Genomic DNA, 25,564 nt, shown 5'->3' on the forward strand with positions numbered 1-25,564 from the left:
GAAAAACTGAAGGAAATATGCCATGAAAACTGGGGGGTTTCAGAACAGAAAAATAGCCAGTTTCTCTAGAGAGATTAAAGAATGAAAAGGCACATGATGAGTTCACAGAAAAGTCAGGAGCTAAGTAATTTAGGATTAAATAGAAAATCCCTGAAGGTGACATTGGTGGTAGGAAATGTACACTGATGAAGGGATGGGTGTTGGAACACTGTATGACTAAAACCCAGTCATGAACAACTTTGTAACTGTAAATTTCACAGTGATTCAATAATAAATGAAACAAAAAAGAAAAAATATCTAGTGATAAAGAACAAGAGGCACACATAAACATATATATATATATATATATATATATACACATATATATTGGTTTTTAGGTCACACCTGGTGACACTCAGGGGTTACTCCTAGTTCTGCACTCAGGAATTATTCCTCAGAGTGCTCAAAGAACTATATGGGATACCGGGGATTGAACCTCAGTCGGCCAGGTGCACGGCAAGCACCCTACCTACTTTAATATTGACCTGGTCTCCTCTTACAGTTTTTGAAAGGCTCTGGGGATTGAAGATGAAAAATCAATAATCAGTGTGAAGCAGAAAGGACTGATATGATATTCTTTTATATATAATCCAATAAATGTATTTGTAGGAAACATAAACTTTACAGTTACAACAAAACCAGAGACCATCCCTCTTTACCTGCTGAAGATATTGTCCTTGTTCACCCTTTTCTGCAAACTGCGGGAAAGCCATATGCAAGAACTGCAGCAGAATAATAGGCGGAATACTAGAAGAAGTTTTATCCATGGAATCAAACAAATCTCTAAGGGCTTAGAAACAAACATTAAAAGCAAACATTCCATTAGTAAAACCATAATATATAACATATATAAATTTATTTATTTTTAATTGAATTACCATGAGATAATGGTAATCAAAGCTGCTTATGATTGGATTTCAGTCATATAATGTTATAACACCCGTCCCTTCACCAGTGTACATTTCACACCACCAATGTTCCCAGTTCCCTTCCTGCCCAGCCCCTGCCCACCACCCCGCCTCTATGGCATGGCAGGCTCTCAGATATCTCTCTCTCCTCTCTCTCTTTTCTCTCTCCTCTCTCTTCCCTCTCTCTCTCTTCTCTCCATCTCCCTCTCTCCCTCCCTCTTTCTCCTTTCTGTGTTATGGTTTGCAGATATAAAGTATGTCCCTTTACCTAATTTCTCTCTTTTCTCTCTCCTCTCTCTTCCCTCTCTCTCTCTTCTCTCCATCTCCCTCTCTCCCTCCCTCTTTCTCCTTTCTGTGTTATGGTTTGCAGATATAAAGTATGTCCCTTTACCTAATTTCAATGCTCAATTCTTGTTCAGAGTGATCACTTCCAGCTATTACTGTCATGATGGTCCCGTCCTATCCTAACTGCCCTTCACCCCAAACACACTTGTGGCAAGCTCCTAACCAGTGACTGACCATGACACATTAATGCATTAATAAATCCCCAGTTAATACAAACATAAACCTGTTCAATTATTTTTAGGTAAATCACTCCTTTTACAATTTTTGAATTCCTACTAAGATTTGTCTCACATATGTGAGGCCCTGGATTTAAATACTGACCTGCAGTAATATACTGTGCTGAAGCCATTTCCCCTGAAGCTCTCAAGGCACCTGCATACCTAGGAATATTAAAGCAGAATTAATAAGTTTCAGTTTATTCTAAAATACATATGACTGAAATACATATGATAAGACTACTTATACCCTCACCACAAATTTATCAAAGCTGTTACCATCTTTTTATTTTCTTTTCTTCTAGTTTTATAAATAATATCAGCAAAAGAAAATCACTAAGAAAAAAAAGTGAGGTAGGTCCTGGAGATACTACAGTGGGTAGGACCCTCATTTTACACATGATTAACTCAAATTCAATCCCCAGCACCACATCTGATCCTACAAATCCCACCAGAAGTGATCCCCAAGACCAGAGAGATAGTACAGCAGGTAGGGCGTTAGCCTTGCAGGGGGTTGACCTAGGTTTGATGCCCCCAGAACCTTTTATGGCCCCTGAGCACCACCAGGAGTTATCCCTGAGCATCACTGGATGTGGGCCCCCCAAAAGAGAAGTGATCCATGAACACAGAACCAAGAGTAGCCCCTGAGCACAGTTAGGTGGGCCTAATTTCCTTTATTCTCACCCCACAAAAAAAAAAAACAATCTTTTTAGACTTACCTTTTAAGGGCATCTTTCAGTTCAGGCACAGAACGAATGCACTGAACTGTAGCATTCATGTAACAAGTGTTACCAAGATTTGTCAATCCGCATGGTAATTCCATCTAGGAAAAAAATTAAGCTACATCAAAATGTTTCATTTTTATCCTGTTTGTACTATCATGAAAGCAAAACAGACATGGCCAGGGTTACTAAATATAAAAATATGGCATCATTGGGGGGAGAAAAGATAAGACAAGGATATGACCCAGTGTTCCAGGAACTGCCTTATATTATTGAGACCTGGGCTAGATCCCAGGCACACAAAGAAAAGAGAAAGAGAAAGAAAAGAAAAAGAAAAAGAAAAAGAAAAAGAAAAAGAGAAGAGAGAAGGGAGGGGAAGGGAAGGGAAGGGAAGGGAAGGGAAGGGAAGGGAAGGGGAGGGGAGGGGAGGGGAGGGGAGGGGAGGGGAGGGGAGGGGAGGAGGGGGGGAGGGGGGGAGGGGCTGGAGGGATAGCTCAATGGGCTGAACGAATGCTCTACATGCATGCTGCCTAGGTTGATCCCTGGTATTAGGATCCCCAAAAAGAGAGTAATTCCCAAGCACTGCCGGAGTGGCCCTAAAAACAAAAAATTAAATTTTAAAAAAGAGTGTGGGAGATATAATACAGCAGATTATATCTGCTTGCCCTGCATGCACCAGACTCGCACTGGATCTCTGGCACTACATCCCTCGGGGCCTAACAGGAGTGATCCCTGAGTACAGGGCAGGAGTAAGCCCTGAGCACTGCCAGGTATGGTCCAAAATCAACAACAAACAAAATAATAAAAATTTAAGCAATTAAGGATAAAAACAGCACCACAGGACCCAAGTACTGAACTCCAATTATCACTAGGGACTGAGCATGTACCCCTGGAAAACTTGAAGGGTGGTAACATCCTTCCCTAAATAAAATAAAAAGAAAGCTGCCAAAAAAGAAGAAAATATTTACAAATCACCTATCCGAAAAGAGACTAGTATTCAGAAATAAAAACCATATATACTATTGAAACATAAGCAAAGATCCTGGACAGTTCTCCAAAAAAGAGATAGCACATAAAAAGATACTCAGGCCAACAGCACATAAAAAGATACACCAGGGCACATATGCTGCCCAAGCCCATGGGCTGCTTGTGCCCATGCAGCCTAGCACATGTGGCGGCTGAGCACGTATCGCCCATATCTCCCCTCTTAAGATGTATACTTTCATGTTTTCGTGTCTAATGCTGGTATGTGTGTAGAGGCTCTCTTTGCCCTTGGAGAAGCCCACGTTCTCTCTTGAGTACGTTACTCTCACTCACTCTCTCCCTCTCCACACCTTAAAAATCCTCCAAATAAAATCCGTTTATTTAAAAAAAAAAAAAAGATATTTGGGGCTGGAGTGATCATACAGCAGGTAGGGCGTTTGCCTTGCACGCAACTGACTTGGGTTCGATTCCCAGCATCCCATATGGTGCCCTGAGCACTGTCAAGAGTAATTCCTGAGTGCAAAGCCGGGGGGGGGGGGGGAACCCAAAAAGAAATAAAAAAAAAGATACTCAGTATCCCAGGTCAATAAATAAATGCAAAAATGGGAGTGGAGTACAGCAGGTGGAGTGTTTGCATTACAAGCAGCTGATCTGGGTTCAACCCCCAGCACACAGAGCCAGGAGTCAGTACTGATTACTGCCAGGCTGCAAACCCCCGCCTCCCCCCACAAAAAAGCACCACGATGAGGTACTATTTCATACCCTTTAGATAGCTATAATCACAAGGCACCGGTAGAACTTTCCAAGAAAAAAACATCCAGTCCCATCAAAAGTAAGGGAAAGAAATGAACAGAAGCTTCCTCAAAGAAATACAAATGGTCAAAAGCACATAAAAAATGCTCTATATCACTAATCATCAGAATGATGCAAATCAAAACAATGAGATTATCATCCCACAACACAGAGACTGACACATCAAAAAGAACAAGAGCAGCTAATGCCATCATGGACGCAGGGAGAAAGGGATTCATCTTTATTGTTAGTCTGAATGCTGACTGGTCCAGCCTTTTTGGAAAACAATATGGGCATTCTCAAAAAGCTAGAATTGAGCTTCCATACAATCCAACAATCCCACTTCTGGGAACAGACCCCAGGAGCACACGAACACACAGCAGAAATGCTATCTGCACTTATATGTTCACTGCAGCACTATTTACAACAGCCAGAATTTGGAAACAACCTTAGTGCCCAAGAACAGATGACTGGTTAAAGAAACTATGATACATCTATACAATGGAATACTATGCAGTTGTTAGGAAAAATAGTTACAAAATTCACTTATAAATGGATGGATATGGAAAGTAACAGATTGAGTAAAAGGAGTCAGAAGACGGACAAATATAGAATGAGTGGACTTATTTGTGGGATATAAAAAAAAACAAAATGAGAGACTGGCGATAGAACAGCAGGTAGGGTGTTTGCCTTGCATGCTGTAGACCCAGGTTCAATCCTCAGCATCCCATACGGTCTCCTGAGCACCTCCAGGAGTAATTCCTGAGTGCAGAGACAGGACTAATCCCTAAGCACCACCTGTGACACCAAAACCATTAATAATAATAATAATAAAATTTAAAAAATATATATGAGACTGATATCCAGGGACAGCAGAAACAAGGATCAGGAGGACTGATCCATGGTTGGAAGCTTGCCTCAAGTGCTGAGGGAAAAAGCAGTTGGAACAGATAAAGAAAAACTATGACAAAGAGTAAAGGAAAAAACATGATAACCTCTCAATACCTGCACTGCAAAGCAAGGGTGGTGGGGAGGGGGTGGATGCCTGCCATAGAGATAGGCTCGGGGGAGGGTGGCGGGAGGGAAACTGGAGACATTCGTAGCTGTGGAGAATGTACAGTGGTGGAAGGATGGGTGTTAGAACACTGTATGACTGAAACACGACCATGTAACCTCTATCTCATGGTGACTCAGTAAAAAAAAAAAAAAAATTTTTAATGAAAAAAGGCTAGCTATAATCAATGACATAGTAACAAGATTGGTTTGGAGGTAGAATTTGAAACTACAATGCGAAAATTGTAAGATGGTACAGCAGTTTTGGAAAACAGGACTGAAGTTCCTCAAAATTCTATTAAATATAGTTATCATAAACAACAAAAAAAAAATCCATTCATCAGGAAGAATGCATGCTGCCTGCCCTGCATGCAACTAATCCCAGTTTGATTCCCAGCACTGCATGAACTCAAAGATTCCCAACCACAGAGCCAGAAACAGCCCCCAAGCACTGCCAGGTGGGACACAAGCCCCTCCCTTACTACTGCCCCCTCCCAAAAAAACATCAAGTGCACAAAAATTTGGGCTTACATGTTCACAGCAACACTAGTCATTACAGGGGTTGGAAACATAGTATAGTGGATAAGGTATTTGCCATGCATATACCCAATCCAGATTTGACCCTCAGTATCCTAGATGGTTCCCGGAGCAATGCCTAAAGTAATTCCTGAGTGCAGAGCCAGGAGTAACACCTGGACATTGCTAGTGTGAGCCAAAAACTTAAAAACAAAAATGAAAAACTAATAAAAAAAACAGTATAGCTAAAAAGAGAAAATAATTCAAATATCTATAAATTGATGGATGAATTTTAAAAGTCACTGTCCTCCCGTTGTTCATCGATTTGCTCTAGTGGGCCCAGTAACGTCTCCATAGTGACACTTGTTACTGTGTTTGGCATATCAAATACGTCACAGGTAGCTTGCCAGGCTTTGCTGTGCAGGCGAGATACTCTCGGTAGCTTGCCAGGCTCTCTGAGAGGGGCAGAGAAATCGAACCTGGGTTGGCCGACCCGGCCGGCATGCAAGGCAAACGCTCTACCCGCTGTGCTATTGCTCTGGTTTATCCATACAATGAAATAAAAAAGGGAAAAAGTACTGACACATGCTACAATGTGAATGTACTTAAAAAAACATTATGTTAAGTAAAATAGTGCACTACTACAAGCCCACATAGTATACATCTTTGCTTATATTACATGTCTAAAAATAGGCAAAATGTCTAAGTCAGAAAAGAAATTAATAGTTGGCAATCACTTTATGTGGAAAAAGTGTGACTGCTAATTAGTTTGAGGGGTTTTTTTAAAGGGAAGAAAGTAAAATTAGATTGTTGTGATGGTTGCACAATCTTGTGAATATAATAAATACCATTCAACTATGACTATAAGGACCATAATTTTTAAAGGGTGATTTGTGGGCTGCAGAGATCGTACAGGAGATAGGTCAATTGCCCTGCATGTGACCACAATAGCCAAACTCTGTTTTGAATCTGTGGGACCAGGTTTGGTCCCTGAGTACCTGCCCAGGGTCACTTTAGGGCACAGAGATCAAGTTCCTAAGTACTGGTGAGTGTGACCCAATTCCCCCATCCCTCAAAGTGCGGTGTGTATGAACTAAATGTCCAATTTATGATTCATAATGCAAATCTGATATGCATTAACTAGAAACTTCAAATTTTTCATTAGAGATTCTGCTTCCTGTTTTCAGGGTATTATTCAATAATGTGACTGTATCAGGACTAAAGATTAGGAGTACAGCACCTGCCTTGCAGCCTTGTATGTGAGGGCCTAGATTCATTTATAGCACCACCAGAAATAAGGCGGCGGGGGTGGGGGGGAGGTGAGATGGTAAAACAAAAGGGGACTTCAGGAAGGCCCATGCCCTTCCTTCATGCCTATGAACTGCCTAGGCGCCAAGTGGGCCATGAACCAGAGATTCATGAGAACTTTAAAAGAGATCAACAAGCTGCAAAGGTTCTTCTGGACACTGCATAAGGCTGAGTCCTCTGGGATAACTAGGAGGGGGGTCAGGTGAGTTCATTGCCCGCCCACACAGAGGTTCAGCAGCCAAAAACTTCCACACTCCACAATCGTCGCCATGCTTCCAGATGGACTCAGTCACTGCTTGGATGAGCCTCATCCAGAAATTAATCTGTTGAAAAACTTAAGAGATGCGGGGTTTGACTGGAATCTCCAGGCTTTCACAGAGTCAGAATGGACTATTTCCAGTCTCCTTGTACTTCCATAAGACCCTACAGTCATGCACATGCCCCAAAGCTACTATCCAGTTAAAACTTTAACGCCAGCTGTATTACCCCATTAAAAACGTTGACATCCTGGACTACCTGGCCACATTTGCGGCTGTACAACATCTCAAACTCCACAACACTGATGAACCTCCTGGTAACACACCAGATCGGATGGGATGTAATGCAGAAGGCAACCAATCTTGATTAACAAAATATAAACTAATATGAGGCTTAACCTGTAACAACACCTTAAGAATATACAAAGGCTTAACGGCTCCATGGTAAGAAGTAAAATCTTCTGGGGCTGGAGCAACAGCACAGTGGGTAGGGCATTTGCCTTGCACGCAGCCAACCCAGGTTCGATTCCCAGCATCCCATATGGTCCCCTGAGCACCGCCAGGGGTGATTCCTGAGTGCAGAGCCAGGAATAACCCCTGTGCATTGCTGGGTGTGACCCAAAAAGCAAAAAAAAAGTAACAATCTTCACCAACTTTCTTCTAAACAACATAAAATAACATTCTGAGGGCCTATATTGGGGCAGGTTTAAGGGGTAGTTGGAAAAACTGAATATAATGGTGGTGGGAGGTGCAATGGCTGGGACTGGTGTTGGAATGCTGAATATCTGTAACAAATCATCATGAACAACTCTGTAAACCACCGTGTGGCTTAGCTGTGTGGAGTCTGCACATTTGCACATTCTGCCTACATCTGTGTGGGTTTCTCTCTGCACTCCAGTTCCTCCCACGTCCTGAAAACGTGCACAGTAGGAACATGAGTGTCAAAGCTGTCCCAGGATGAGTAAGTGAGTGAGTAAGTGGGTGCACTAATGAACGGTATCCTGTTCAGGGTTGTCTCCACCCTGTTCTGGGCTGCCACGACTGAATTCTGCCACCTACAACCCTGAATTAAGTGAAGAATGAATGATGCCAAATTATTATTTAATACCACAAGTGTTTGGGGCTCATTATTTAAGTATGATGATGCTTTGTGACCAGAAATGCTCTACAGGACTTACTGCCTGTTGACACCAATTAGCCTACAGCAAAATTGGTTTTGTTGAACACTTTTTAAAAAAAAAACTCAGTTTCTTAGAACCTACCAATGATGTTAAGTAAGGAAGTACTATAGAAAATGCTAAAGTTCATACATACTTTGAAGCAAGTACAATTTACCAACTAGTACAAATCTATATTAACCTTCACCTATGGTAAGTTTTATTTCTAAAAAGAAAATTCACAAGCATCATGCTGACAACTATTCTCCAAGAAAATAGTAAGAGAACAATCTTACTGTTCACCTTCTTACCATCAGAACAAAGAAGCAAAATATGCAGACATACATCCAAAACAAAAATGGCATTATGGAAGCAGTAAGCACTGCACTGCACTGTAGCACTGTCCTTCAGTTGTTCATCGATTTGCTCAAGCAGGCACCAGTAACGTCTCCACTGTGAGACTTGTTACTGTTTTTGGCATATCGAATAAGCCATGGAAAGCTTGCCAGGTTCTGCCATGCGGGCGAGATAAATGGCTGGAAAATTGTTGGCAGGCTAGGAATATAGCTCAGCAACTAACGACATGCCTTGCACATCTGAAGTCCTGCATTTGACCCCCAGCATCACAAAAAAAGAAAAAAAGAGAACAAAACAAATGTGACAAATACGTATTGGCCAGCTTCTAAACCAAACTCTGCATTTAAATTAAGGGGCACTGCATCTAAATTGAGGGACCAGAGAGATGGTACAGCTGGTAGGGCGCTTGCCTTGATTATAGCAGACCTGAGTTTGATTCCAGATATCCCATATGGTAGTGGTTCCTGAGCAGAGTCAGGAGTAAGCCCTTACCACTGCTGGGTGCGCTCCAAAAACAAATAAACAAGAATAGATTTTACACATTTTCCACATGGAAAGTCTTAAGAATTTAAGTATTTCAGCATTTAAATTTTTAACCTCTCTGATTCTATTTTCCTATAATAGTAAACACTTAAAAGTTGTGCTATCCTCTTTACAATAGCCAGAATCTGGAAAAAACCTGAGTGCCCGAGAACAGATGACTGGTTAAAGAAGCTTTGGTACATTACACAATGGAGTACTATGTAGCTGTTAGAAAAGACGAAGTCACGAAATTTACATACAAGTGGTACTACATGGAAAGTATCATGTTAAGCGAAATGACTCAGAAAGAAAGGGATAGACATAGAAAGATTGCATTCATCTGGGGAACATAAAGTAACAAAATAGGAGACTAACACCCAAGAATGGCCGAGATTAGTACCAGGAATTTTACTCCATGACCTGGAAGACAACCACACATACTAGGGGAAAAGGGAGCTCAGATAAAGAGGGGAACACCAAATAAAGGTGTTGGGAGGATCCTCCCAGGATGGGAGAAGCATGCTGAAAGTAGACTATAGACCAAACACGATTGCCACTCAATATCTTTTTTGCAAACCACAACACCCAAAAGGAGAGAGAGAACAGAGGGGAATACCCTGCCACAGAGACAGGGTGGGATGGGGGGATGGGGGGTGGGAGGGATACCGGGATCTGCGGTGGTGGGAAATGGACACTGGTGGAGGGATGGGTATTTGACCATTGTATAATTGAAACCCAAGCACAAAAATGTGTTAAGTCTGCAACTGTACCTCATGATGTCTCACTATTAAAAAATTTTTTAATAATAAAAAAAAATTGTGCTATCTTCCAGACACAAGTGTGTATCTACTTACAACAAACCTTGTCTAGTTATAATACTTACACATCAGCTTTGAAGTTTAAAAGCATAAACCCTGCATTACAAACTGTATTTAATGTTACATATATGTGAAGCCTAAATATACATGGAAGCCATGAAAGCAAAACCAATAAAAATGTACTATTTAGGGGCCAGAGTGATAGTCACAGTGGATAGGATGCTTGCCTTGCACGCATCTAATTCAAGTTCAATCCCTGGCACCCCATATGGTTCCCTAAGCCTCACCAGGAGTGATCCCTGAGTGCAAAGCCAGAAGTAAGTACTGAATTCAGCCAGTATGGCCCCAAAACAAAACATAATCAAAAGCACTCATTTTATTAACTATCCATTATAAAAGGACTCTTCAATTTAAAAAAAAAAATCATCTACTGATTCACTGCTAAAAGCATACATCTGGATATTAATAATTAAATCTTAAAAATTAGATGAGGGGCTGGAGCAATAGCACATTGGGTAGGGCTTTTGCCTTGCATGCGGTTGACCTGGGTTCAATTCCCAGCATCCCATTTGGTCCCCTGAGCACTGCCAGGAGTAATTCCTAAGTGCAAAGCCAGGAGTAACCCCTGTGCATTCCCAGGTGTGACCCAAAAAGCAAAAAATAATAATAATAATAATAACAATTAGATGCAACTTTCTCAAAGATATCTTAATAGCTATACTTCTGAAAATCAGAGATCAAATACATAAAATGTGGCATGTCTTACAGCAGATGCTAACTGTTCTTCTGTCATATCTTCTACAAAGACAGTTTTAGCCGATGGTTCCTCAGGAAGAGCATCTGCTGAACCCATCATTAGTAAAGTCATTCCCTGTTTAAAAAAAAATAAAATCATAAAAATGTTCTGAAGTTAATCATATTTATGTACAGTGAAGAAACCAGATACAGAAAAGCACATATTGCACGTTCGTATTTGCCAACACAGGTAAATCTATCTGGGGTGACAGATAAGTTCTATGTAGGACTGTGGTGAAGATTAAGCAATTCTAAATATACGTAACACCATTACATTGTTAAATAATAAAAACAAAGTACTCCAGAACAGTACGATAGCACAGCGGTAGGGCGTTCGCCTTACACGCGGCCAACATGGCCGACCCGAGTTCGATTCCTCCGCCCCTCTCGGAGAGCCCGGCAAGCTACCGAGAGTATTCCATGCCAGACACAGTAACAACAAAGTCTCCAATGGAGACGTTACTGGGCCCGCTCGAGCAAATCGACGATCAACGGGAGGGCCTTTACCTTTTACCTTTACCTTACTCCAGAACAGGTCACCTGCTTCTCTGCAAAGACCCAGTAGAAAATTTCTGAGTGGCAGGCCTTATGGTAGTATCAGCCTACATAAACTCATCGAACTGTACACTAAAAATAATGTAAATGATGCCTCAATAGAGCTAAGTGAAAAACTACACATTAAAATATTGAGAATGTCGACAATATTAAAAAGGAAGAAATCCCTCAATTAATCATTAAGACTCACTAGCATCAAAAAAAAAAAGACTCACTAGCATCATTCATTAATCACCTAATAAACTAAGCACTAATAATGTTCTTTCAATGAGTGTGTATTGTAGAACATTTACATGTTTGAAGTGGGTAGGTTTGAAAATATCAAACCAAACACATAAAATGACTCTGAAGCATCCAATGTGGAGCCAAAGCAATAGAACAGGTGAACAGAAACTAGCCTAGCCTTGCACATGGTCAACAGGGTTCAATCCCAGGCACCCCATGAATCCCCAAGTCTCACTCCTGAGCACAGAGCCAGAAGTAAGACCCAGCACCACCATGAGCAGTCCAAAAACAAAGGAGTATCCACTGGGTTACAACTTAACACTTTACTAATCTAAGGGAATACTCACAGTCAATACAAATGTAACATTCCACATAACAGAAGGACAATGAAGATACTTTACCCTAATCTCATTAACCTGAAATGAGCACTGGGAATGTCTTATTTATCTCACTCATTATCACTGAAAATATGAGACAAAGGTCAGAGAGGTCCCAGAAACACACCAAATTAGATGGGAAATTAAAATAGAAATCAACTAGGATCAACAAACAAAAACCGTTAACACAGAAGGCTCAACTAGCAACAGTCCTCCTACAAGGACTTAATGACTCCAAAGTGAGATATAATAATTTTCACAGATTTTCCTTTACTGACATAAATTTTGATAATTCCATTAGCTATTTAGTTGTAACAAGCAATATAACATAAATTATTTTGTGCCTGCTATGGGGACAGGCCCAGGGAGTATCTAACACTCTCCCGCGATTCCACCTCTGTCACTTTGTGGTGGGAATGGTGTTGGAACACCAAATGCCTAGAAAAAATGGATCATGAACAATTTTGTATAGCATGTGCAAAAATAACAGAAAAAAATACTACAACAAAATCACTAGAAGATGCAAGGAATAGATATAAACATGGAAGACAAATGTAATGCATTTTGATATAATTTAAAAACTGCATTTTAAGTATTTCTAAAATACTTACACTTTTTATTTTGATATTTCCCCAATCATCATCCTGTTTTAAAAACAAAGAAAAAAAATTTAATGACTTCTGTCTGTACAATCTGCATGTAATTTAATAAACTCGTTTTAAGATACTTCAAAATAGAATCTTTTTTTCTATAGGAGAATTACTAAGTTACTACCAGTTTCCTGTTGCTTTTGCTTTTGTGGGGGCTGATTATTAATTATGTTCAGGGTCTATTCCCAGCTATGGACTTCGGTCTACTCCTAGTGAGTTCCAAAGAACATGCCGTACTAAGACTAAACCCAGGCCTCCTGCATGCAAAGCAGGCACTCAGTCCTTTAAGCTATCTATCTCCCCAGCCTTACTAATTAAATATTTTTAAAGGGTGGGGAAACACGTGCTGAAGCCAATCATTCTAACAAATGCCTAAATTGCATCATGAAATACACTCCAAAGCACGGTAAATTTAGAGGCCCCTAACATACACTTGACTGATTACAAATGACAAGATGCTAATTTTCTGCATATTTGGAACCAACAGCTATAACCAGCTTATGTAACAAAAAATGAAGAGAAACTTATGAAATAAGGCTCTATATTAAAGTGATTATATAATTTATCTCAAACCGAGACACTATCAAGAATGAAAGTGGATTAAAAAAAAAACAAATCATGCCAATCAAGGGCTAGAATGACAGCACAGGGTTTTAGGCACTTCCTTCACCAAGGTTTCCTTCACCAAGGTTAATTCAATTCAATTCCCAGCACCTGGTATATATAGTTCCCTGGCACTTTCAGGAATGATCCCTGCACACAAAGCCAGGGATAAGCCTGGAGCACAGCTGTGTGTGGGCCAAAAACAAACAAAAAAACGTTTGCCAGACAGGGGAGTCCTGGCAATCCCTACAATTCTGCTTATGAGGTCCCTATTTTAAAAATAGAATTATGCCAAAGAGTAAGCCTGACTTAACATACTACCAGAAGCAAACTAACCCTTAATTATATTCAATGAGAGAACCTTGCTTTAAGGAGAATCCTCCCATAATCCAGGAAGTTCTGACTTCTCCCTTCTGTTACCTTCTCTTAAAATCTTTTCCTTTTCTTGTTTCTGTCTTTGGGCCAGACCCAGCAGCGCTCAGGCTTAATCCTGACTCTGAGCTCAGCGATCACTCCTGACATGGGGCTCAAGGACACACTATGTGGTGCCAGGGATCTAATCCAAGTGAGTTGTGTGTAAGGCAAGAGCCCTACCCGCTGTACTATCTCTCCCTTTCTTTGTACAAAATGTGCCAAACATTCAGGCTCACTAATTACCTCTTTGGACTACCTCTTTCAAAGTGGAATGATGACTTCCTAAAATCTCTTCGAGGTTTAGAAGATATTATTGCTCATTATAAGGATTCATAATTATACACACTCCCCCCAAGATCACCTATCTAAGATGATACAAAGCTATGAAATAAAACTTATCTGAACATGTAAACTGCAAGACCCTACTTGCTGCTATTTAAGTCTCTGGTGTTGCCTTCTCACCTATAACTTTCATTTCTGAAATTCAGGGCTAGAGACAGTTCAGGGGTAAGGTTGTATTGCTTTGCATACAGCCAACCTCAGTTTGGTCTCCAGACCACATATGGTCAAGAGTTATCCCTGAGCACAGAGTGAGATATCCTTAGCATCACAGGGTATGGCTCAAATACCCCAGAAAATTAAAAAATAAAATTTACTTAATTAAAAAAAATTTACTCCTATGTTCATTTCAGCACTATTCACAGAAGCCAAAATTTAGAACAACCCAAGTGCTCCAAGAACAAGTGACCTGATAAAGAAGTTATGGTGCATGTACATAGTGGACTACCCAACAGTAAGAAAACAAGTCATGCAATTTGCTGATACATGAATGGATCTGGAGAGGATGGGTGAAATGACTCACAGGGAGAGGGTCAAAGAATAAGATCACTCATATGTATGCTATAAAGAAACACAGCAGGGGAGTAACCAAAAGCAACAGAAACAAGCTTGCCTGTTGGGGCAACAGGGGTCCTAGGTCACAGAAGGCTCCACTGTGACAGTGATAGAGGGAACTGGTTACTCTGGACCAGGACTAGGTACTGAAAAAAGGTAAAGTGATATGCATAGACACTCCATCAGTAACAGTATTATAAACCATAATGCCTAAAAGGGGGAAATGGAAAAACAAGTGCCTGCCAGAGAAGCAGGCTGGTGGGATAGGAGGCAAACCAGAGCACTGGAGGAAGTAGTTGACACTAGTGAAGGGATTGGTACTGAAACTAAATCATGAATAACTTTGTAACTTTGGAATTCACAGTGATTCAATTAAAAAAAAAATTTTAAAAAAACACATACTGCTTTGTTGTTTTTGTTTTTGGGTCACACCTGGTGGTGCTCAGGAGACCATATGGGGCATCAGGTGCCAAACCTGGATCAACCACATGCAAAGCAGGCACCTTATCTATTTTACTGTCTCTCTGGCCCCTGTTCTGCATTTTTAAAAATTTATTTATTTTCTGGTTTGGGGGCCACACCAAGAAGCACACAAGGCTTCCTTCTGGCTCTGCATTCAGGGATCATTGCAAAGGTTGGAAACTGAACCGGGGTCAGCCGTATGTTAGGCAAAAACTCCTACTCACTGCACTATGGCTCTGGCACCGTATTTTGCATTTAACAAACAAAATTTTCCAAATCTCTAACAGAAATGCTAAGGGCATAAAAATAGATTTTATACTGCTTAATAAAATTAAAACTTCCAACATGCCTTTACTGAAAAGAGATTAAAAACAATAACAATAGAGGCCCAAGAGATCGTACAGACAAGTAAGGCACTTGCCCTGCAGAGGAGATCCAGCTTTAATCCCTGGAATCTAATATAACAGGTCCCCCTCCAGGAGTTACCTCTGAGCACAGAGCAAGGAGGAAGCCCTGGGCAGAACAGGCTGTGCATCACACTTACTAAAAATGTATATATACAGATAACTGGGAGATACCTAACTGCTCTGATCCCTAGAGAGGTAGTCACTGATATAATCAATGATTTACAAAATTAAAGCAAATGATTTTACAGGCAAGCTACCAAGAGTATCTCGCCAGTATGGCAAAGCCTGGCAAGATCCCCGTGACGTATTTGATATGACAAACACAGTAACAAGTCTCACACTGGGCCCGCTCGAGCAAATCAATGAACAACGGGAGGACAGTGTTACAGTGCTTTTACCGGAGGAAAACCTCCTAAACAGTGTTCAAGGGGACTGTGGGCAATTCCTGGTAATACTCAGTTATACAGGACAGATGGTTCACTGCTGGGTCCGGCAATACAGTACTCAGGTCCAGAGATGCTGGGACCAGCAGGAATAAAACTCAGGGCCTACATGCCAGCAAGCATGGCATATGCTCGAGCTCTTTGAATTATCTCTCCAGTCCCTAAAATAACATTAATGATGCTTTCATAATGCAGTGATTTAATTTTGAGGGTGGGGGCTGGAACATACCTGACAGTATTCAAGGGCTACTTCTGGTTGTGCTCAAAGGACAATATATCAACCAGGGATAGAACTTGGGGGAGGGGTGTACAGCAGTTTGCAAGGCAAGTAATTTACCTCATGTACTCTCTCTAGTCCTAATAGAGTGCTCTGTACTTGCAGTACAATTACTACAATGTTCTTTTACCTCAGATTATATAGTGCTTTCAACAAATACAAATATCTGAAAAGCTACAATTTCTCATGTAATTTTTAGTAATTATGTAAAAAATTTTATGTAGTGAAAATTTGACCAAAACTTTACCTTCAATGTTCCTCCTTTTACCATAACTTTCTGTCTGGCCGGTTGGACTCCAGTTAGTGCAAAAAGCTGAGCCTTGAACACCATTGGAGGCTCATCAGTGTTCAATTCTACACCTTCAAATTTCTCCTTTCCCCATTTCACAGTAACTGCAAAGGAAACATGATTTATTTTATTTTTTCTTATACAATGCCAAGACTTTAGATTTAGAAGGTCCACAGGAGTCTATTAAGCTAGTCTGTAAAAAGGAAAATTGTTACCAATCATCTTTTTATACTCAATCCTTCCTAATCAGGAATGACTTCAATGCAGCAGATCCTGAATAAAGTTAATGAATCTAACTTAGTTTCTCACTTTATAAGCAAAGAAACTGAGACTTGTTATAATTTATTGTCACAAAATTAGCAAATATTCAAGTTTTCTTAAATACTCTGCCAAGTATGATCACAATGAAATATTTTCCAGAAGTTAAAAAAGTTGGATCAAATTTCAAAATGTCATTAAAATAACTGTTAAACTCAGACTCTTGAAACAAAAAAGCGAAAGAAAAGTTAGAAAAATAATTCTGACTAACAACTTACGTACTACAGGTAAAGGAACACATGCTATGGAAATAAGATGTGGGAGAACTGAAAAGAAGTTCATTAGTTAAGAGGGAGTCAAAGAGGCGCATCTGGTGCCCAATCTCCCTTTTTGAGATGTGTATGTTCACACGTTCATTACTAACACTGGGATGTGCATTGGGGCTACCTCTCCACTCTGAAGAAACCCACATTCTCTCTTGAGCACCTTCCTTCTCTCTCTCTCTCTCTGTCTCTCTCTCTCTCTCCCCCTCCCTCCCTCCCTCTCATCCCCCCCTCCCTGCCCCTCACACTCTCTTACTCCCCCTTTCTCAGAACTTCCAAATAAATCTGTTACGCTTCAAAAAACAGAGGTGATCAAACATTAAGAATCCAGGACCAGAGGCGAGAGAGATAGTACAGCAGGTAGGGTTTTTGCCTTGCAAGTGATAGACCCAGGTTCAATCCCTGGCACCCCATATGGTCTGCCGAGCACTACCAGATGTAGCCCAAAACAACAACAAAAGGATCCAGGGCTAGAATGAGAGTATAGTATGTAGAGCAGCTGTCTTGCCACGCAGCTGACCCAGATTTGAGCCTTGACATTCCATAAGGTTCCCAAGTACTACCAAAAGTGGTCCCTGAGTACAGAGCCAGGAGTAAGGTCTGAGTTAGGCTGGGTATGACCCCAAAACAAACACACACACAAATAAAACATTAAGAATCCAAAGATTGTTTATATGCCCATGCTATGCATATTTGTAATTACACATAAACAATATACATATAATAGAAATCCTACTTCACAACCAGTCGGGTATCATAAATTTTTGTTTTAAAAAACAAAAAATAGGGCTGATTCCTGCCACTTCAAGCAAGCTCCCTCAGGAATCACTACACCTGGTCTTGGTAGCCTCAGAGCACTAACCGTTAAACTGGATCATTGAGGGTGCCCCAGAGAACCTAGCTCCATTGAGTATTTCTCACTACCTCCCGCAAATCTCTTTAAGCACTGGTAAGGATGTGAGCAAACTAAAACCTTGGTATACTGCTGGTGAGAGTGTAAAATGGTCCAGTCACTGTGGGAGTTCCTCATGAAATTACTAGAATAACCAGATGACACTTTGAGCATAAACCTCAAAGCAGGGAAAGCAGGAACTTAAACTGATATTTGTATATCCATTTTTTTTCTTTTCTAAGAGGGTCATCTTCCATGGCCACACTGAGTTATTAAGGGGTTATTCCTGGCACTGTGCTCAGGAGAAGCTCACTCTTAGCAGTAGTGGGGAACCATGTGTACAGGGATCCAGACCTTATGCATGCAAAGCCTGCGCACAGGCCACTGAGCTTGCTCTTGGGCCCTGTTGGGTGATTTTCAAAGTAGCGTTATACACAATGGCCTAAAGATGGGAGCAAACCAAGGATCTTTCAAAAGATCAACGAACAAGTTGTGCTACATGCTTAGAAGAGATATTATTCAGTCTTAAAAACTAATAAAACTCTTGCACATTACAACACAGAATGTCTGGTTGCCAAGAACCTGGAAGGAAAGTAAAGAAGTCAACTGTTCAATGACTACAGCGTTTCCTTTAGAAGCAAGAAAGTTCTGGAGGCACATGAGGAGGATGGGTGTCAGACAATATGAACAGATTTAATGCTAAAAATCGTACATCTCTTAATGCAGAACCCAGCAGGTTGGAGCAGAAAAGTGAAACGACTATGCGTTAATCCAGGCCATCAAGTCTGCCAGAGGGGAAAGGGTGTTGCCCCATTCGCCCTCTCTTCTCTGGAAAGAAGGATGGCGGCCGCATGGGAGCCTTGTGGACAGCAGGTATGAGCCGGGGGTGTGGGAGCGACTAAAACCTCATGGGAAGGGGGGCGTTCCAGTCCGTCCTTCACGCCCTACTGAGGTCACCAGTTGCCCCCCATGAGCGGCTCTCCAGCACGGCCACAGCCCCAGAAGCACAAGGACTTAATGCAGAACCCAGCAGCTTAGAGCAAAAAAGTGAAAGGACTATGCATTAATCCAGGCCATCATGTCTGCCCAGAGGGGAAAGGGTGTTGGTCCCTTCCGCCCTCCTCCCTCTGGAAAGAAAGATGGCGGCCACATGGGAGCCTTGTGGACAGCAGGTATGAGCCTGGGGTGTGGGGGTGACTAAAACCTCATGGGAAGGGGGGCGTTCCAGTCCATCCTTCACGCCCTACTGAGGTCACCAGTTGCCCCCCACGAGCGGCTCTCCAGCACGGCCACAGCCCCAGAAGCACAAGGACTTAATGCAGAACCCAGCAGCTTGGAGCAGAAAAGCTAAAGGACTATGCGTTAATCCAGGCCATCATGTCTGCCCGGAGGGGAAAGGGTGTTGGTCCTTTCCGCCCTCCTCCTTCTGGAAAGAAAGATGGCGGCCACATGGGAGCCTTGTGGACAGCAGGTATGAGCCGGGGGTGTGGGGGCGACTAAAACCTCATGGGAAGGGGGGCGTTCCAGTCTGTCCTTCACGCCCTACCGAGGTCACCAGTTGCCCCCCGCGAGCGGCTCTCCAGCACGGCCACGGCCCCAGAAGCACAAGGACTTAATGCAGAACCCGGCAGCTTGGAGCAGAAAAGTGAACGGACTATGCGTTAATCCAGGCCATCATGTCTGTCCGGAGGGGAAAGGGTGTTGCCCCAGTCGCCTTCTCCTCTCTGGAAAGAAAGATGGCGGCCGCATGGGAGCCTTGTGGACAGCAGGTATGAGCCAGGGGAGTGGGGGCGACTAAAACCTCATGGGAAGGGGGGCGTTTCGGTCCGCCCTTCACGCCCTACCGAGGTCACCAGTTGCCCCCCACTAGTGGCTCTCCAGCACGGCCACGACTCCAGAGCACAGACACCAATTTCTTAACTATCTGACTTTCAGTAGAAATACTTCCAGGGTCAATAAGTAAAATAGCAGAAATCCAAAACCAACATTTAATTCTTGAACCCAGCTGTAGAAAGCAAATCACTTCACAATGCTTTTTCAGCATGTCTGATTGGGGGGGGGGGGGTAAACTCTAAATAATAGTGGTGAATCTTTTATTGAAACAATCTAATCAAAGCGGATAGAGTGTTAACTAGAATTCATCTGCCTCACAGGGACGGGGAGGGGTGGGGGGGTGGGGTTTTATTGGGGTTCTTCATGGGAAAAAATAAGTATTGGTAAAGGGAAATGTGTTTGATATTTGCATGACTGAGACCTAAACCTGAAAGCTTTGTAACCTTTCCCACGGTGATTCAATAAATAAATTAATTTAAAAAATTTAAAAAATTTAAAAAAAAATAAAGTTGTTATTGTTGGTAGCCTAAAAAAAAAATCGTACATCTAAGTTGGGGAGATAGCGTTAACAGGCTAGAGCACACATATGTTTTGCATGCAGGGAGCCTGGATTGGAGACCCAGCATCACTTGAATCCCAAGCACTGCCAGGAGAAACGACAATCCAAGAGTAGTAGCCCCTTAGTGACTGGAATGATAACACAGCAGGTAGGGCATTTGCATTGCACCCAAAAGGGTAGTAGCACCTTAGTCCACAGCATATAACTCCATTCCCCCAAAAAATAATTAAATCAGCCTCATCAGATAGCTTATTTTTGAAATATGTGAAAATAAGGACATAATTTTAGAGTAATATTTACACCAAAAACTTTACATCTTTCTAAAATGAGTACACATCTATAGATGTCTGATTTAACTAATAGTTGTGTGATTTCTAACTTCTAAACATAGAGGAATTTGGCAAACTGACCCAGATTCCAAATCCCTACTCTTTTATTAGTTCAATTACTCAAGATTAGTAACAATCATTAGGGAGATTCTCTATGATCTTACATTCTAATAAGGAAAGAAAGACAAGTGGGTGGTTAAAATTATTAATGTAACATGAGTCTTATAAATGCTGCTATAAGAACACAGAGGAATATTCCATGAGAAAAGAGTCAACTTTGAGCTGAGATCTCAAAAAATTAGGTACTAAGAGGAGTGACAGAATAAAAGTACTGGGGGGGTATGGGAGGGGGGAGGATAAAAACAATGAAAGGGACCAGAGAGACAGAACAGTGGGTAGGGTGCTTGTCTAGCACACAGTCAACCCAGGTTCCATCCCTGGCACCCTACATGGTTCCACAATTCCACTAGGAGTGATCACTAAGCAAACACAGAACCACAAGTGATCCCTGAGCACCATTAGGTGTGGTCAAAAATAAGAAGAAAAAAAAAATGAAAAGCAGCATAGTGTGTTCTGAGATATATGTCCCAGGATGAAGAAATAGCTGAAACTATAACTAGATCCAGCCAGGGAAGACAATATCATTACACTAAAGCATAACGGCTTTATGTCATAGAAAATGTGTAACCCCTAAATCAAGGTTTTCATTTTCATCTTGATCTCACTGAACACTAGATGAGCAGCAGGAAAAAAAGGTCTGACGGAGGCATAACTATAATCACTGAATCTGTACTATTACAAGCAAAAGATGAGAAAACACTAAACCAGAACAATATTGGAAATAATAAAAAGGAGCCTGTCTTATTTAGCTACCTAGGTGAAAGGAAAATTACTTCAATGCTTTACCTCCCCGGAAAGGAGATTTCTACCAACATCCCACTTCTGCTTTGAAGATTACAAGGCAATATGTATAAAACCGCCAAGTTTCATGCCAGGCACATAGGTGTCCACTAATTTTGCCGCACTGATTTTAAAATCTGAGTATGAAATTCTTTAATTTCCCACTAAAACTGGTAACCAAAACAAATTAGGGGGTCATGAGCCACAGAACCGTGGGCAGGGTATTTGCCTGGTCAGCACCGGCTGACCAGGTTCAATCCCCGGCACCCCATCATGAGTAATCCCAGAACTCAGAGCCAGGCCTAAGCCCTGGGCACCGGGTCTGACCCAAAAATCAAATCAAACCAAACCAGAAGGGCAGATTTTCCAAAGACGGAAAATACACATTTTCTACGTGGAGATGACGCCTCAACTCTGCCTTGCTTGGGCAGGATCTCCCTCGCACGCTCCTGGTGAAATGCTGAGCTCTCCAGGAGGTTGAGTCATCGCTACCAAGCAAAGTTCTAGAACATCAAGAATCTACCTCGGGACGAAGCATCCCTCGTGGCTCCTACCGTGCTGGGTAAAGGGCGATCTTCGCAAAAGGCGCCGGGAGAGCCCAGAGGCTGGCCTGTCGGGGAGTCGCGCCACGGCCAGTCGGAGCCACCGCGTCTATTCGAGGGGCCATTTTGAACTACGAGGAGGAAGGCGCAAGGTGCACTTGGGCCAAGTGAAAATGCGATGTCCGACCGCCGACCGACACGTAGAAGTCGAGCGCGTCAGGAAGCAGCGACGCCCGCAGACGGCCAGCCTTGGGCGCGGGGCCGGCGCCCGCTCACCCGACCCTCGGGCACAGGCGCCTGCGACCCCGTCGAGGGCAGGAGAAACGCGCGAGCGGCCGAGCAGCGCCCGGACGGCACCGCAGCTGCACGCCGCCGGCCCCCCGCGACCGACACGCCCTCGCCCGTCGCCGAAGTCCAGGCGGCCCCAGCCGCGGTTCTGCAGAGTCACGGCCCCGCGGCCGCGCCCGCTGCGGCGCCCTCCCCGCCCGGCCTCGCTCCCGCGCCTGCAGGCCGCGGCCCCCTCCCCTCCCCCGCCCGCCTACCCGAGGCCTAGGCCGGACCCGTCGGGGCGCGGGAGCTCACCCGAGTAGAGCGGCATGGCGGGGCCGAGGGCGGGCGGCGGCGGCGGGGCAGGAGCGGGGCCCGGCACAGGCGGCCTCGGGAGACGAACGCGGAGACGCGGCAGCGGCGGCCCAGGCTGAGGCGCGGTGGTGGCGGCTCCGCTGCGACGCGACTCATTCAAACCGGCCCCTGGCGATGACGCAGCAGCACGCAGCTCCCGGGCCGCCGCGCGGGCAGGGGGGAGGAGGGAAGGGGCGGGGGGTAGAGCGGAGGGGGCCCGGAGCGGGAGCGGGGCGGGGCAGGGGGAGGCGGGCGCGGGGCGGGGGCGTGGCCCGAGAAGGGGGGCGGGGCGGGGCCGGGAGGGTCAGGCGGGAGGCGGGGGCGGGACGGGGCCGAGCGGGGCAGGGGAGACGGGGAACGGGCAGGGGGCGGGAGAGGGGCGGGGCCCGAGATGGGGGGCGGGGCAAGGGAGGCGGGGCGGAGGGCGGGGCGGGGCCGGGCAGGGTGAGGCAGGGGCCGGGCGCGAGGCGGGGCGGGGGTGGGGAGGGGGGGAGCGAGGGAGCAACGGGCGTAAAGGAGGGCGGGGGGGGGAGGCGGGGGGGAGGAATGGCGGAAGTGGGCAGCGGGGGTGGGTTCGGGGCAGGGTCCGGGCGCGGACAGGGGCCGGAGGCGAGGCGGGGGCGGGGTGGGGGCGGGCCCTAGTAGGGGCGGGGGTGCGGCGAGGCGGGGCCCGGACGAGGGAGCGGGGCCGATGGCAGGGCGGGGCGGGCAGGGGGCAGGCGAGGTGGGGGCGGGGCGCGAGTTGAGGCGAGCCTCGCCCCGGAGCGGGGAACGGGCGGCGGGGGCGGGGCCGGGCCCGGCAGGTGACGCCTGCGCACTGTGGAGCCGCCGGCGAAGGCCGCTCCTCCCCTCTGTCGATAAGAACCTGTCATCCCCTCCTTTTATAAAGCGACTGGATCGTTCGATTCCCTCCTTCTCACTCGCCCCCCCCCCCTCCGCCAAGCGCCTTGCCAGGTGTGATCCCTGAGCACAAAGTCATGAGCAAGCCCTGAACAAGCTGAGTGTGCCCTCCAATCTTTCCCCAGACCCAGAACAACCGCGACTGAGAAGTGGGTGTGGATCGTGGCTCAGGCGCTCCAGCGGTTACTTGCCTTGCGCCTGGGGGTCGCAGAGTCTGACTACACCCGGGGATGCCCAGTCTCCGAGCAGATCTGCCCGCAGCACCCCCAAGGGCCTTAAAACCAAGCTCGAGAGACCGGGTCTCCGGAAATGAAAGATTTTGTCCTTTTTTGTTCATGTGTCCTGTAGAAAACGGAGACCTCTAGACCTCTCTGCTCCCTGGATTCGACCTTCTCATGAAGGAGAGTAAGTTGCACTTTAGGAGCTTGGCGAGTAAAATTAATAGCAGGCCTAGGGAACATTGCTCTGGAGCGCGAGATTGGTTGGTAGGCAGCCTCGGACTCAAGCCGGCCCCTGAGCACCTGCAGCGACACGCTGGAGTAGCCCCTGAGCGTCAGCAGGCTGTCCCCAAGCCAAGCACTTAGTGGATCGCGTTCTTCCTTTTTGACAGCATTACCTGTTCGTATTACTGTTGACTGTAACAACAGACTCAAGGCTCGACAAGCGCCAGGTCTCCTGTCTCCAACCCGGTTCTACCATCTGTCTTATCGCTTTTGTTATTCTGTTGTTCTTGTACCAGGTCCCTATCTTGGACTGTTCCTCCCACTTTTCCTCCAGTTATTCACACTCCATCCCCACCCCATACATTACTAAACCTTAGAAAATCCTCCATTTAAGATTATAGAGTTAGTATCATAGAATTAAGAAAGAAGTGGAAATCAGTAAGACACATTCAGAGGCAGGAGGGTTTTTACTGGACAGAAAGTATCAAAAACACAAAGCAATCAAATTCATAAACTCAACATTTATTTATTGCCTGTCCTGGACCTTCTATTCCAGGAGCTCGGTCTATCAGAACCTGTAGACATAATAATTGAAATATTTAATAACCGTGTATCTAAATAATATGTAGGTGGCTGGGTAGACTAGAGTAGAAGATTCAGGAGAAGGTCTGTGCAGGGAGATAATGGAGGCTGGGTCATTTGGTATGTTACTATAGAGGGCCTGAGTGGCAGGATAAAAAGTTGAGTCTGACTAATTGAGGTTTCTATTTTCTTAAATATATTTCTCATCACAAACAGGAAAAAAGTCATACTGAAATTTCCTTGTGCTCAGCTCTCTAGATGATCACTTTCTTTTTCCAAAGTTCTTAAATGGAAAAAAAAATTTAACATCTGTTAGTCAAGCAGAAAGACCAATTTAGCGTTCTCTATTTTTAAAATTAGTAAAGGGGGTGGGAGAAACAGTACAGTGGGTAAATACAACTCAGTGACTGACCATGGTTCAATACCCAGTACAGCATGTAGTCTCCTGAGCCCCAAAAGACATGTAAATAAAACTAGTAAAGGGTCAGGGGCTGGAGAGAGAGCACAGCGGGTAGGGCATTTGCCTTGCACGCAGCCGACCCAGGTTCGATTCCCAGCATCCCATATGGTCCCTGAGCACCACCAGGGGTGATTCCCGAGTGCAGAGCAGGAATAACCCCTGCGCATCGCAGGTGTGATCCAGAAAGCAAAAAAAAAAAAAAACCTATTAAGGGGTCAGAGATACAGCTCAGCACTAGAACACACTCTTGCCTGGGAGAAGCCTCAGGTTTTATTCATACCACATTTCCCCTACATACCAAGCAAGGAGTAGCCCACAAACATAGCCAAGTATGGCCCCACAATCCCCAAAATAAATACATACAAAAAAGTAGCAGCTCTTCCTCTCTTCCTCCTTATACTTTTAGCCATTGACTTTTTAAAACATAAAATAAAATTGTCCCATAATATAAAATGTTCATAAACTGGAGGGTTTTTCTACTTTTTGTAATATATTTCATGTGTTTTCCACAATCCACACATTAAAATATAAGAATATA

General features: G+C 44.1%; 1 protein-coding gene across 1 annotated transcript in view; it reads right to left on the bottom strand.

Annotated features, from left to right (window-relative positions):
- Positions 1 to 22,844, bottom strand: part of USP14 (ubiquitin specific peptidase 14) — a 40,353-nt gene extending 17,509 nt beyond the window's left edge. Inside the window, exons 1-7 of the mRNA XM_056137916.1 lie at positions 22,603 to 22,844; positions 16,343 to 16,488; positions 12,557 to 12,589; positions 10,760 to 10,864; positions 2,227 to 2,330; positions 1,614 to 1,672; positions 699 to 829 (exon numbers count right to left, since the gene is read on the bottom strand). Of these exons, the coding sequence (XP_055993891.1) occupies positions 699 to 829; positions 1,614 to 1,672; positions 2,227 to 2,330; positions 10,760 to 10,864; positions 12,557 to 12,589; positions 16,343 to 16,488; positions 22,603 to 22,618 (594 nt within the window). The 5' untranslated portion in view covers positions 22,619 to 22,844. The remainder of the gene's footprint in view (positions 1 to 698; positions 830 to 1,613; positions 1,673 to 2,226; positions 2,331 to 10,759; positions 10,865 to 12,556; positions 12,590 to 16,342; positions 16,489 to 22,602) is intronic.
- Between the last annotated feature and the right edge of the window lie 2,720 nt (positions 22,845 to 25,564).

The sequence above is a fragment of the Sorex fumeus genome, unplaced genomic scaffold (assembly GCF_029834395.1).
Source record: "Sorex fumeus unplaced genomic scaffold, SorFum_2.1 ptg000128l, whole genome shotgun sequence".
Classification (NCBI taxonomy): domain Eukaryota; kingdom Metazoa; phylum Chordata; class Mammalia; order Eulipotyphla; family Soricidae; genus Sorex; species Sorex fumeus.